At 40.7% G+C, this 16,102-nt stretch overlaps 1 protein-coding gene across 1 annotated transcript; it reads left to right on the forward strand.

Moving 5' to 3' along the window:
- Positions 1-3,939: 3,939 nt before the first annotated feature.
- LOC114480785 (cell wall protein DAN4-like) lies at positions 3,940-15,827 on the forward strand. Its single transcript, XM_028475202.1, has 3 exons — positions 3,940-4,083; positions 15,425-15,715; positions 15,810-15,827. The coding sequence occupies exons 1-3, from the start codon at positions 3,940-3,942 to the stop codon at positions 15,825-15,827; spliced, it is 453 nt and encodes a 150-aa protein (XP_028331003.1).
- The last annotated feature ends 275 nt before the right edge of the window (positions 15,828-16,102 follow it).

The following is a 16,102-nucleotide window of genomic DNA, read 5'->3' on the forward strand; positions in this document are numbered from 1 at the left end:
AACAAACATTAGCGTTGACTGAAACATTAGCAACAACTGAGATAGGAACTACGACAGTAGCACCAACACTAACGGATTATGAAACAGTTGCAGTAACTGAGACTACGACGCTAGCACCAACACTGAAGGAAGTTGAAACAGTGGTACCAAATGAGACAGGAACTACAGCAGTAGTACCAAAATTGACGTTGAAAAAAACACAACCATTAACTGAGACAGGGACTACAATAACACCAACAATAGCATTGACAGAAACAGTAGCAACAACTGATATAGAAACTACGACAGTAGCACCAACACTAAGGGATTATGAAACAGTTGCAGTAACTGAGACTACGACGCTAGCACCAACACTAACAGAATTTGAAACAGTGGCACAAAATGTCACAGGAACTACGGCAGTAATACCAAAACTGACGTTGAAAAAAACACTACCAACAACTGACACAGGGACTACAATAGAACAAACATTAGCGTTGACTGAAACATTAGCAACAACTGAGATAGGAACTACGACAGTAGCACCAACACTAACGGATTATGAAACAGTTGCAGTAACTGAAACTACGACGCTAGCACCAACACTGAAGGAAGTTGAAACAGTGGTACCAAATGAGACAGGAACTACAACAGATGTATCAAAAATTACACTGAAAAAAACAGTAACAACTGAGACAGGAACTAGAACGAACGCATCAACGACAGCATTGACTAAAACAGCAGAAACAACTGAAACTACAACAGTTGAACCAACAGTAACAGAATTTGAAACAGTTGCACAAACTGAGACTACGACAATGCAACCAAAACTGACGGAATTTGAAACAGTGGCACCAAATGAGACAAGAACTACAGCAGTAGTACCAAAATTGACATTGAAAAAAACACTACCAACAACTGAAACAGGGACTAACACAAAAGCACCAACAATAGCATTGACAGAAACAGTAGCAACAACTGAGATAGAAACTACGACAGTAGCGCCAACACTAACGGATTATGAAACAGTTGCAGTAACTGAGACTACGACGCTAGCACCAACACTGAAGGAAGTTGAAACAGTGGTACCAAATGAGACAGGAACTACAACAGATGTATCAAAAATTACACTGAAAAAAACAGTAACAACTGAGACAGGAACTCGAACGAACGCATCAACGATAGCGTTGACTAAAACAGCAGAAACAACTGAAACTACAACAGTTGTACCAACACTAACGGAATTTCAAACAGTTACACAAACTGAGACTACGACGGTGCAACCAAAACTAACGCAATTTGAAACGGTGGCACCAAATGAGACAGGAACTACAGCAGTAGTACCAAAATTGACGTTGAAAAAAAACACAACCATTAACTGAGACAGGGACTACAATAACACCAACAATAGCATTGACAAAAACAGTAGCAACAACTGATATAGAAACTACGACAGTAGCACCAACACTTACAGATTATGAAACAGTTGCAGTAACTGAGACTACGACGCTAGCACCAACACTGAAGGAAGTTGAACTGGTGGCACCAGATGAGACAGGAACTACAACAGTTGTATCAAAAATTACACTGAAAAAAACAGTAACAACTGAGACAGGAACTCGAACGAACGCATCAACGATAGCGTTGACTAAAACAGCAGAAACAACTGAAACTACAACAGTTGAACCAACAGTAACAGAATTTGAAACAGTTGCACAAACTGAGACTACGACAGTGCAACCAAAACTAACGGAATTTGAAACAGTGGCACCAAATGAGACAGGAACTACAGCAGTAGTACCAAAATTGACATTGAAAAAAACACAACCAACAACTGACACAAGGACTAACACAAAAGCAACAACAATAGCATTGACAGAAACAGTAGCAACAACTGAGATAGGAACTACGACAGTAGCGCCAACAGTAACGGATTATGAAACAGCTGCAGTAACTGAGACTACGACGCTAGCACCAACACTGAAGGAAGTTGAAACAGTGGTACCAAATGAGACAGGAACTACAACAGATGTATCAAAAATTACACTGAAAAAAACAGTAACAACTGAGACAGGAACTCGAACGAACGCATCAACGACAGCGTTGACTAAAACAGTAGAAACAACTGAAACTACAACAGTTGAACCAACAGTAACAGAATTTGAAACAGTTGCACAAACTGAGACTACGACAGTGCAACCAAAACTAACGGAATTTGAAACAGTGGCACCAAATGAGACAGGAACTACAGCAGTAGTACCAAAATTGACGTTGAAAAAAACACAACCATTAACTGAGACAGGGACTACAATAACACCAACAATAGCATTGACAGAAACAGTAGCAACAACTGATATAGAAACTACGACAGTAGCACCAACACTTAGGGATTATGAAACAGTTGCAGTAACTGAGACTACGACGCTAGCACCAACACTAACAGAATTTGAAACAGTGGCACAAAATGTCACAGGAACTACGACAGTAACACCAACAATAGCGGTTAAAGAAACGGTAGCAACAACTAAGACCACAAGAGTAACACCAACATTAGCGGTTAAAGAAACGGTAACAACAACTGAAACTGTAAAACCAGCTGAGAATACAACAGTAGCAGCCACATTAGCAGTTAAAGAAACACTAACTCCAACCGAGACTACGACAGTAGCACCAACATTAACGGTTAAAGAATCAGTAGCAACAACCAAGACAATGACAGTAGCACCAACATTAACGGTTAAAGAAACAGTTACACCAACCGAGACTACGACAATGCAACCACAACTAACGGAATTTGAAACGGTGGCACCGGATGAGACAGGAACTACAACTGTTGTATCAAAAATTACATTGAAAAAAACAGTAACAACTAAGACAGGAACTCGAACGAACGCCCCAACGATAGCGTTGACTAAAACAGTAGAAACTGAAACTACAACAGTTGAACCAACAGTAACAGAATTTGAAACTGTTGCACAAACTGAGACTACGACAGTGCAACCAAAACTAACGGAATTTGAAACTGTGGCACCAAATGAGACAGGAACTACAGCAGTAGTAGCAAAATTGACATTGAAAAAAACACTACCAACAACTGACACAGGGACTAACACAAAAGCACCAATAGCATTGACAGAAACAGTAGCAACAACTGAGATAGGAACTACGACAGTAGCGCCAACACTAACAGATTATAAAACAGTTGCAGTAACTGAGACTACGACAATGCAACCAACACTGAAGGAAGTTGAAACAGTGGTACCAAATGAAACAGGAACTACAACAGTAATATCAAAATTGACATTGAAAAAAACAGTAACAACTGAGACAGGAACTCGAACGAACGCACCAACAATAGCATTGACTAAAACAGTAGAAACAACTGAAACTACAACAGTTGTACCAACACTAACGGAATTTGAAACAAGTGCACCAACTGAGACTACGACAATGCAACCAACACAAACAGAATTTGAAATTGTGGCACCAGATGAGACAGAAACTCCAGCAGTAGTACCAAAATTGACGTTGAAAAAAACACAACCATCAACTGAGACAGGGACTACAATAACACCAACAATAGCATTGACAAAAACAGTAGCAACAACTGATATAGAAACTACGACAGTAGCACCAACACTTACGGATTATGAAACAGTTGCAGTAACTGAGACTACGACGCTAGCACCAACACTAACGGAAGTTGAAACAGTGGCACAAAATGAGACAGAAACTACGACAGTAATACCAAAATTGACGTTGAAAAAAACACTACCAACAGCTGACACAGGGACTACAATAGAACAACCATTAGCGTTGATTGAAACATTAGCAACAACTGAGATAGGAACTACGACAGTAACACCAACAATAGCGGTTAAAGAAACGGTAGCAACAACTAAGACTACAAGAGTAACACCAACATTAGCGGTTAAAGAAACGGTAGCAACAACACAGACAATGACAGTAGCACCAACATTAACGGTTAAAGAAACAGTAACATCAACTAAGACTACCACGGAAGCACCAACATTGGCGGTTAAAGAAACAGTAGCAACAACCAAGACTACGACAGTAACACCAACATTAGCAGTTGAAGAAACAGTAGCAGCACCAACTCAGACTACGACAGTAGCACTAATTTTAGCGGTGATTGAAACAAGAGCAACAACTGAAACAGGAGCACCAACTGAAAATACAACATTAGCACCCTCATTAGCGGTTAAAGAAACAGTTACACCAACCGAGACTACGACAGTGCAACCAAAACTAACGGAATTTGAAACAGTGGCACCAAATGAGACAAGAACTACGACAGTAATACCAACACTAACGGATTATGAAACAGTTGCAGTAACTGAAACTACGACGCTAGCACCAACACTAACGGAAGTTGAACTGGTGGCACCAGATGAGACGAGAACTACAACGGTTGTATCAAAAATTACATTGAAAAAAACAGTAACAACTGAGACAGGAACTCGAACGGACGCACCAACGATAGCGTTGACTAAAACAGTAGAAACAACTGAAACTACAACAGTTGTACCAACACTAACGGAATTTGAAACAGTAGCAACAACTGAGATAGGAACTACGACAGTAGCGCCAACACTCACGGATTATGAAACAGCTACACCAACAGTAGCACCCACACTAATAGAATTCAAAACAGTAGCACCAACTGAGACCACGACAGTGCAACCAACACAAACGGAATTTGAAACTGTGGCACCAAATGAGACAGGAACTACAGCAGTAGTACCAAAATTGACATTGAAAAAAACACTACCAACAACTGACACAGGAACTAACACAAAAGCACCAACAATAGCATTGACAGAAACAGTAGCAACAACTGATATAGAAACTACGACAGTAGCACCAACACTAACGGATTATGAAACAGTTGCAGTAACTGAAACTACGATGCTAGCACCAACACTAACGGAAGTTGAACTGGTGGCACCAGATGAGACAGGAACTACAACAGTTGTATCAAAAATTACACTGAAAAAAACAGTAACAACTGAGACAGGAACTCGAACGAACGCACCAACGATAGCGTTGACTAAAACAGTAGAAACAACTGAAACTACAACAGTTGTACCAACACTAACGGAATTTGAAACAGTTGCACAAACTGAGACTATGACAGTGCAACCAAAACTAACAGAATTTGAAACAGTGGCACCAAATGAGACAAGAACTACGACAGTAATACCAAAATTGACGCTGAAAAAAACACTAACAACTGACACAGGAACTAACACAAAAGCACCAACAATGGCATTGACAGAAACAGTAGCAACAACTGATATAGAAACTACGACAGTAGCACCAACACTAACGGATTATGAAACAGTTGCAGTAACTGAAACTACGACGCTAGCACCAACACTAACGGAAGTTGAACTGGTGGCACCAGATGAGACAGGAACTACACCAGTTGTATCAAAAATTACACTGAAAAAAACAGTAACAACTGAGACAGGAACTCGAACGAACGCACCAACGATAGCGTTGACTAAAACAGTAGAAACAACTGAAACTACAACAGTTGTACCAACACTAACTGAATTTGAAACAGTTGCACAAACTGAGACTACGACATTGCAACCAACACAAACGGAATTTGAAACTGTGGCACCAAATGAGACAGGAACTACAGCAGTAGTACCAAAAATGACGTTGAAAAAAACACTACCAACAACTGACACAGGAACTAACACAAAAGCACCAACAATAGCATTGACAGAAACAGTAGCAACAACTGAGATAGAAACTACGACAGTAGCGCCAACACTAACGGATTATGAAACAGTTGCAGTAACTGAGACTACGACGCTAGCACCAACACTGAAGGAAGTTGAACTGGTGGCACCAGATGAGACGGGAACTACAACAGTTGTATCAAAAATTACACTAAAAAAAACAGTAACAACTGAGACAGGAACTCGAACGAACGCATCAACGATAGGGTTGACTAAAACAGTAGAAACAACTGAAACTACAACAGTTGTACCAACACTAACTGAATTTGAAACAGTTGCACAAACTGAGACTACGACATTGCAACCAACACAAACGGAATTTGAAACTGTGGCACCAAATGAGACAGGAACTACGACAGTAATACCAAAATTGACGTTGAAAAAAACACTACCAACAACTGACACAGGGACTAACACAAAAGCAACAACAATAGCATTGACAGAAACAGTAGCAACAACTGAGATAGAAACTACGACAGTAGCGCCAACATTAACGGAATATGAAACAGTTGCAGTAACTGAAACTACGACGCTAGCACCAACACTAACGGAAGTTGAAACAGTGGTACCAAATGAGACAGAAACTACACCAGTTGGATCAAAAATTACACTGAATAAAACAGTAACAACTGAGACAGGAACTCGAACGAACGCACCAACGATAGTGTTGACTAAAACAGTAGAAACAACTGAAACTACAACAGTTGAACCAACAGTAACAGACTTTGAAACTGTTGCACAAACTGAGACTACGACAGTGCAACCAAAACTAACGGAATTTGAAAAAGTGGCACCAAATGAGACAAGAACTACAGCAGTAGTACCAAAATTGACATTAAAAAAAACACTTCCAACAACTGAAACAGGGACTAACACAAACGCACCAACAATAGCATTGACAGAAACAGTAGCAACAACTGAGATAGAAACTACGACAGTAGCGCCAACAATAACGGATTATGAAACAGTGGCAGTAACTGAGACTACGACGCTAGCACCAACACTGAAGGAAGTTGAACTGGTGGCACCAGATGAGACGGGAACTACAACAGTAATATCAAAATTGACATTGAAAAAATCAGTAACAACTGAGTCAGGAACTCGAACGAACGCACCAACGATAGCGTTGACCAGAACAGTAGAACCAACTGAGACTACAACAGTAGCACCCACACTAACGGAATTTGAAACAGTTGCACAAACTGAGACTACGACATTTCAACCAAAACTAACGGAATTTGAAAGTGTGGCACCAAATGAGACAGGAACTACAGCAGTAGTACCAAAATTGACATTGAAAAAAACACTACCAACAACTGACACAGGAACTAACACAAAAGCACCAACAATAGCATTGACAGAAACAGTAGCAACAACTGAGATAGAAACTACGACAGTAGTGCCAACAATAACGGATGATGAAACAGTTGCAGTAACTGAGACTACGACGCTAGCACCAACACTGAAGGAAGTTGAACTGGTGGCACCAGTTGAGACGGGAACTACAACAGTTGTATCAAAAATTACACTAAAAAAAACAGTAACAACTGAGACAGGAACTCGAACGAACGCATCAACGATAGCGTTGACTAAAACAGTAGAAACAACTGAAACTACAACAGTTGTACCAACACTAACGGAATTTGAAACAGTTGCACAAACTGAGACTATGACAGTGCAACCAAAACTAACGGAATTTGAAAGTGTGGCACCAAATGAGACAGGAACTACAGCAGTAGTACCAAAATTGACATTGAAAAAAACACAACCAACAACTGACACAGGAACTAACACAAAAGCACCAACAATAGCATTAAAAGCAACAGTAGCAACAACTGAGATAGAAACTACGACAGTAGCGCCAACAATAACGGATTATGAAACAGTTGCAGTAACTGAAACTACGACGCTAGCACCAACACTAACGGAAGTTGAAACTGTGGCACCAAATGAGACAGGAACTACAGCAGTAGTACCAAAATTGACATTGAAAAAAACACTACCAACAACTGACACAGGGACTAACACAAAAGCACCAACAATAGCATTGACAGAAACAGTAGCAACAACTGATATAGAAACTACGACGCTAGCACCAACACTAACGGAAGTTGAAACTGTGGCACCAAATGAGACAGGAACTACAGCAGTAGTACCAAAATTGACATTGAAAAAAACACTACCAACAACTGACACAGGGACTAACACAAAAGCACCAACAATAGCATTGACAGAAACAGTAGCAACAACTGATATAGAAACTACGACAGTAGCACCAACACTAACGGAAGTTGAACTGGTGGCACCAGAAGAGACAGGAACTACAACAGTTGTATCAAAAATTACATTGAAAAAAACAGTAACAACTGAGACAGGAACTCGAACGAACGCACCAACGATAGCGTTGACTAAAACAGTAGAAACAACTGAAACTACAACAGTTGAACCAACACTAACGGAATTTGAAACAGTTGCACAAACTGAGACTACGACGGTGCAACCAAAACTAACGGAATTTGAAACAGTGGCACCAAATGAGACAAGAACTACGACAGTAATACCAAAATTGACACTGAAAAAAACACTAACAACTGACACAGGAACTAACGCAAAAGCACCAACAATGGCATTGACAGAAACAGTAGCAACAACTGAGATAGGAACTACGACAGTAGCGCCAACCCTAACGGATTATGAAACAGTTACACCAACAGTAGCACCCACACTAATAGAATTCAAAACAGTTCCACCAACTGAGACCACGACAGTGCAACCAACACAAACGGAATTTGAAACTGTGGCACCAAATGAGACAGGAACTACAGCAGTAGTAGCAAAATTGACATTAAAAAAAACACTACCAACAACTGACACAGGAACTAACACAAAAGCACCAACAATAGCATTGACAGAAACAGAAGCAACAACTGAGATAGAAACTACGACAGTAGCGCCAACAATAACGGATTATGAAACAGTTGCAGTAACTGAGACTACGACGCTAGCACCAACACTGAAGGAAGTTGAAACAGTGGCACCAAATGAGACAGGAACTACAGCAGTAGTAGCAAAATTGACATTGAAAAAAACACTACCAACAACTGACACAGGAACTAACACAAAAGCACCAACAATAGCATTGACAGAAACAGAAGCAACAACTGAGATAGAAACTACAACAGTAGCACCCACACTAACGGAATTTGAAACAGTTGCACAAACTGAGACTACGACAGTGCAACCAACACAAACGGAATTTGAAACAGTGGCACCAAATGAGACAGGAACTACAGCAGTAGTACCAAAATTGACATTGAAAAAAACACAACCAACAACTGACACAGGGACTAACACAAAAGCACCAACAATAGCATTGACAGAAACAGTAGCAACAACTGAGATAGAAACTACGACAGTAGCGCCAACAATAACGGAATATGAAACAGTTGCAGTAACTGAAACTACGACGCTAGCACCAACACTAACGGAAGTTGAAACAGTGGTACCAAATGAGACAGAAACTACACCAGTTGTATCAAAAATTACACTGAAAAAAACAGTAACAACTGAGACAGGAACTCGAACGAACGCACCAAAGATAGCGTTGACGAAAACAGTAGAAACAACTGAAACTACAACAGTTGTACCAACACTAACGGAATTTGAAACAGTTACACAAACTGAGACTACGACAGTGCAACTAAAACTAACGGAATTTGAAACAGTGGCACCAAATGAGACAGGAACTACAGCAGTAGTACCAAAATTGACATTGAAAAAAACACAACCAACAACTGACACAGGGACTAACACAAAAGCACCAACAATAGCATTGACAGAAACAGTAGCAACAACTGAGATAGAAACTACGACAGTAGCGCCAACATTAACGGAATATGAAACAGTTGCAGTAACTGAAACTACGACGCTAGCACCAACACTAACGGAAGTTGAAACAGTGGTACCAAATGAGACAGAAACTACACCAGTTGTATCAAAAATTACACTGAATAAAACAGTAACAACTGAGACAGGAACTCGAACGATTGCACCAACGACAGTGTTGACTAAAACAGTAGAAACAACTGAAACTACAACAGTTGAACCAACAGTAACAGACTTGAAACTGTTGAAGCAACAAAAAAAAAAACCCCACCCTGAGACTAAAGATACGACAGTGCAACCAAAAACTAACGGAATTTGAAAAAGTATGACAGGAACACCAACCGAGACGAACGACAGTAGCAACAAACATTAGCAATCAAAGAGACCAGTAGCACCAACCGGGGGCAACGACAGTAGCACCAACATTAGCAGTTAAAGAAACAGCAGCAACAACTAAGACTATGACAATTGCACCAACATTAACCATTAAAAAAACAGTAGCAACAACCAAGACTATGACAGTAGCACCAACATTAACCGTTAAAGAAACAGTAGCATCAACTCAGACTACCACAGTAGCACCAACATTAGCAGTTAAAGAAACAGCAGCAACAACCAAGTCTTTGACAGTAACACCAACATTAGCGGTTAAAGAAACATTAACAACAACCGAGACTACGACAGTAGCACCAACAATAATGGTTAAAGAAACAGTAGCAACAACAAAGTCTAAGACAGTAACACCAACATTAGCGGTTGAAGAAACAGTAACACCACCCGAGACTACGACAGTAGCACAAACATTAGCAATCAAAGAGACAGTAGCACCAACCGAGACAACGACAGTAGCACCAACATTAACGGTTAAAGAAACAGCAGCAACAACTAAGACGAATACAGTAACACCAACATTAGCGGTTAAAGAAACGGTAGCAACAACCAAGACTATGACAGTAGCACCAACATTAACCGTTAAAGAAACAGTAGCATCAACTCAGACTACCACAGTAGCACCAACATTAGCGGTTAAAGAAACAGTAGCAACAACCAAGACTTTGACAGTAACACCAACATTAGCGGTTAAAGACACAATAGCAACAACTGAAACAGTAGCACCAACTGAAAATACAACAGTAGCACCCACATTAGCGGTTAAAGAAACAGTAACACCATCCGAGACTACGACAGTAGCACAAACATTAGCACTCAAAGAGACAGTAGCACCAACCGAGACAACGACAGTCGCACCAACATTAGCGGTTAAAGAAACAGTAGCAACAACCAAGACTACGACAGTAGCACCAACATTAGCGGTTAAAGAAACAGGAACACCAACCGAGACTACGACAGTAGCACCAACATTAGCAATCAAAGAGACAGTAGCACCAACCGAGGCAACGACAGTAGCACCAACATTAGCAGTTAAAGAAACAGCAGCAACAACTAAGACTATGACAATTGCACCAACATTAACCATTAACGAAACGGTAGCAACAACCAAGACTATGACAGTAGCACCAACATTAACCGTTAAAGAAACAGTAGCATCAACTCAGACTACCACAGTAGCACCAACATTAGCGGTTAAAGAAACAGTAGCAACAACCAAGACTTTGACAGTAACACCAACATTAGCGGTTAAAGACACAATAGCAACAACTGAAACAGTAGCACCAACTGAAAATACAACAGTAGCACCCACATTAGCGGTTAAAAAAACAGTAACACCATCCGAGACTACGACAGTAGCACAAACATTAGCAATCAAAGAGACAGTAGCACCAACCGAGACAACGACAGTAGCACCAACATTAACGGTTAAAGAAACAGTAGCAACAACTGAAACCATAAAACCAGCTGAGAATACAACAGTAGCAGCCACATTAGCGGTTAAAGAAACATTAACAACAACCGAGACGACAGTAGCACCAACAATAACGGTTAAAGAAACAGTAGCAACAACAAAGACTACGATAGTAACACCAACATTGGCGGTTAAAGAAACAGTAACACCAACCGAGACAACGACAGTAGCACCAACATTAACGGTTAAAGAAACAGCAGCAACAACTAAGACGACAACAGTAACACCAACATTAGCGGTTAAAGAAACGGTAGCAACAACCAAGACTATGACAGTAGCACCAACATTAACCATTAAAGAAACAGTAGCATCAATTCAGACTACCACAGTAACACCAACATTAGCGGTTAAAGACACAACAGCAACAACTGAAACAGTAGCACCAACTGAAAATACAACAGTAGCACCCACATTAGCGGTTAAAGAAACAGTAACACAATCCGAGACTACGACAGTAGCACAAACATTAGCAATCAAAGAGACAGTAGCACCAACCGAGACAACGACAGTAGCACCAACATTAACGGTTAAAGAAACAGCAGCAACAACAAAGTCTAAGACAGTAACACCAACATTAGCAGTTAAAGACACAGTAGCAACAAATGAAACTGTAAAACCAGCTGAGAATACAACAGTAGCAGCCACATTAGCGGTTAAAGAAGCATTGGCAACAACCGAGACTACGACAGTAGCACTAACTTTAGCGGTGATTGAAACAATAGCAACAACTGAAACAGTAGCACCAACTGAAAATACAACAGTAGGACCCACATTGGCGGTTAAAGAAACAGTAACACCAACCAAAACTACGACAGCAGCAGAAACATTAGCAATCAAAGAGACAGTAGCACCAACCGAGGCAACGACAGTAGCACCAACATTAGCAGTTAAAGAAACAGCAGCAACAACCAAGTCTTTGACAGTAACACCAACATTAGCGGTTAAAGAAACATTAACAACAACCGAGACTACGACAGTAGCAACAACAAAGTCTAAGACAGTAACACCAACATTAGCGGTTGAAGAAACAGTAACACCACCCGAGACTACGACAGTAGCACAAACATTAGCACTCAAAGAGACAGTAGCACCAACCGAGACAACGACAGTAGCACCAACATTAACGGTTAAAGAAAGAGCAGCAACAACAAAGTCTAAGACAGTAACACCAACATTAACGGTTAAAGAAACAGCAGCAACAACTAAGACGACAACAGTAACACCAACATTAGCGGTTAAAGAAACGGTAGCAACAACCAAGACTATGACAGTAGCACCAACATTAACCGTTAAAGAAACAGTAGCATCAACTCAGACTACCACAGTAGCACCAACATTAGCGGTTAAAGAAACAGTAACACCAACATTAGCGGTTAAAGACACAATAGCAACAACTGAAACAGTAGCACCAACTGAAAATACAACAGTAGCACCCACATTAGCGGTTAAAGAAACAGTAACACCATCCGAGACTACGACAGTAGCACAAACATTAGCACTCAAAGAGACAGTAGCACCAACCGAGACAACGACAGTCGCACCAACATTAGCGGTTAAAGAAACAGTAGCAACAACCAAGACTACGACAGTAGCACCAACATTAGCGGTTAAAGAAACAGGAACACCAACCGAGACTACGACAGTAGCACAAACATTACCAATCAAAGAGACAGTAGCACCAACCGAGGCAACGACAGTAGCACCAACATTAGCAGTTAAAGAAACAGCAGCAACAACTAAGACTATGACAATTGCACCAACATTAACCATTAACGAAACGGTAGCAACAACCAAGACTATGACAGTAGCACCAACATTAACCGTTAAAGAAACAGTAGCATCAACTCAGACTACCACAGTAACACCAACATTAGCGGTTAAAGAAACAGTAGCAACAACTGAAACAGTAGCACCAACTGAAAATACAACAGTAGCACCCACATTAGCGGTTAAAGAAACAGTAACACAATCCGAGACTACGACAGTAGCACAAACATTAGCAATCAAAGAGACAGTAGCACCAACCGAGACAACGACAGTAGCACCAACATTAACGGTTAAAGAAACAGCAGCAACAACAAAGTCTAAGACAGTAACACCAACATTAGCAGTTAAAGACACAGTAGCAACAAATGAAACTGTAAAACCAGCTGAGAATACAACAGTAGCAGCCACATTAGCGGTTAAAGAAGCATTGGCAACAACCGAGACTACGACAGTAGCACTAACTTTAGCGGTGATTGAAACAATAGCAACAACTGAAACAGTAGCACCAACTGAAAATACAACAGTAGGACCCACATTGGCGGTTAAAGAAACAGTAACACCAACCAAAACTACGACAGCAGCAGAAACATTAGCAATCAAAGAGACAGTAGCACCAACCGAGGCAACGACAGTAGCACCAACATTAGCAGTTAAAGAAACAGCAGCAACAACCAAGTCTTTGACAGTAACACCAACATTAGCGGTTAAAGAAACATTAACAACAACCGAGACTACGACAGTAGCAACAACAAAGTCTAAGACAGTAACACCAACATTAGCGGTTGAAGAAACAGTAACACCACCCGAGACTATGACAGTAGCACAAACATTAGCACTCAAAGAGACAGTAGCACCAACCGAGACAACGACAGTAGCACCAACATTAACGGTTAAAGAAAGAGCAGCAACAACAAAGTCTAAGACAGTAACACCAACATTAGCGGTTAAAGAAACAGCAGCAACAACTAAGACGACAACAGTAACACCAACATTAGCGGTTAAAGAAACGGTAGCAACAACCAAGACTATGACAGTAGCACCAACATTAACCGTTAAAGAAACAGTAGCATCAACTCAGACTACCACAGTAGCACCAACATTAGCGGTTAAAGAAACAGTAGCAACAACCAAGACTTTGACAGTAACACCAACATTAGCGGTTAAAGACACAATAGCAACAACTGAAACAGTAGCACCAACTGAAAATACAACAGTAGCACCCACATTAGCGGTTAAAGAAACAGTAACACCATCCGAGACTGCGACAGTAGCACAAACATTAGCACTCAAAGAGACAGTAGCACCAACCGAGACAACGACAGTCGCACCAACATTAGCGGTTAAAGAAACAGTAGCAACAACCAAGACTACGACAGTAGCACCAACATTAGCGGTTAAAGAAACAGGAACACCAACCGAGACTACGACAGTAGCACAAACATTACCAATCAAAGAGACAGTAGCACCAACCGAGGCAACGACAGTAGCACCAACATTAGCAGTTAAAGAAACAGCAGCAACAACTAAGACTATGACAATTGCACCAACATTAACCATTAACGAAACGGTAGCAACAACCAAGACTATGACAGTAGCACCAACATTAACCGTTAAAGAAACAGTAGCATCAACTCAGACTACCACAGTAGCACCAACATTAGCGGTTAAAGAAACAGTAGCAACAACCAAGACTTTGACAGTAACACCAACATTAGCGGTTAAAGACACAATAGCAACAACTGAAACAGTAGCACCAACTGAAAATACAACAGTAGCACCCACATTAGCGGTTAAAGAAACAGTAACACCATCCGAGACTACGACAGTAGCACAAACATTAGCAATCAAAGAGACAGTAGCACCAACCGAGACAACGACAGTAGCACCAACATTAACGGTTAAAGAAACAGTAGCAACAACTGAAACCGTAAAACCAGCTGAGAATACAACAGTAGCAGCCACATTAGCGGTTAAAGAAACATTAACAACAACCGAGACGACAGTAGCACCAACAATAACGGTTAAAGAAACAGTAGCAACAACAAAGACTACGATAGTAACACCAACATTGGCGGTTAAAGAAACAGTAACACCAACCGAGACAACGACAGTAGCACCAACATTAACGGTTAAAGAAACAGCAGCAACAACTAAGACGACAACAGTAACACCAACATTAGCGGTTAAAGAAACGGTAGCAACAACCAAGACTATGACAGTAGCACCAACATTAACCATTAAAGAAACAGTAGCATCAATTCAGACTACCACAGTAACACCAACATTAGCGGTTAAAGATACAACAGCAACAACTGAAACAGTAGCACCAACTGAAAATACAACAGTAGCACCCACATTAGCGGTTAAAGAAACAGTAACACAATCCGAGACTACGACAGTAGCACAAACATTAGCAATCAAAGAGACAGTAGCACCAACATTAACGGTTAAAGAAACAGCAGCAACAACAAAGTCTAAGACAGTAACACCAACATTAGCGGTTGAAGACACAGTAGCAACAAATGAAACTGTAAAACCAGCTGAGAATACAACAGTAGCAGCCACATTAGCGGTTAAAGAAGCATTGGCAACAACCGAGACTACGACAGTAGCACTAACTTTAGCGGTGATTGAAACAATAGCAACAACTGAAACAGTAGCACCAACTGAAAATACAACAGTAGGACCCACATTGGCGGTTAAAGAAACAGTAACACCAACCAAAACTACGACAGCAGCAGAAACATTAGCAATCAAAGAGACAGTAGCACCAACCGAGGCAACGACAGTAGCACCAACATTAGCAGTTAAAGAAACAGCAGCAACAACCAAG

This window comes from Gouania willdenowi, chromosome 18 (genome assembly GCF_900634775.1).
Source record: "Gouania willdenowi chromosome 18, fGouWil2.1, whole genome shotgun sequence".
NCBI lineage: Eukaryota > Metazoa > Chordata > Actinopteri > Blenniiformes > Gobiesocidae > Gouania > Gouania willdenowi.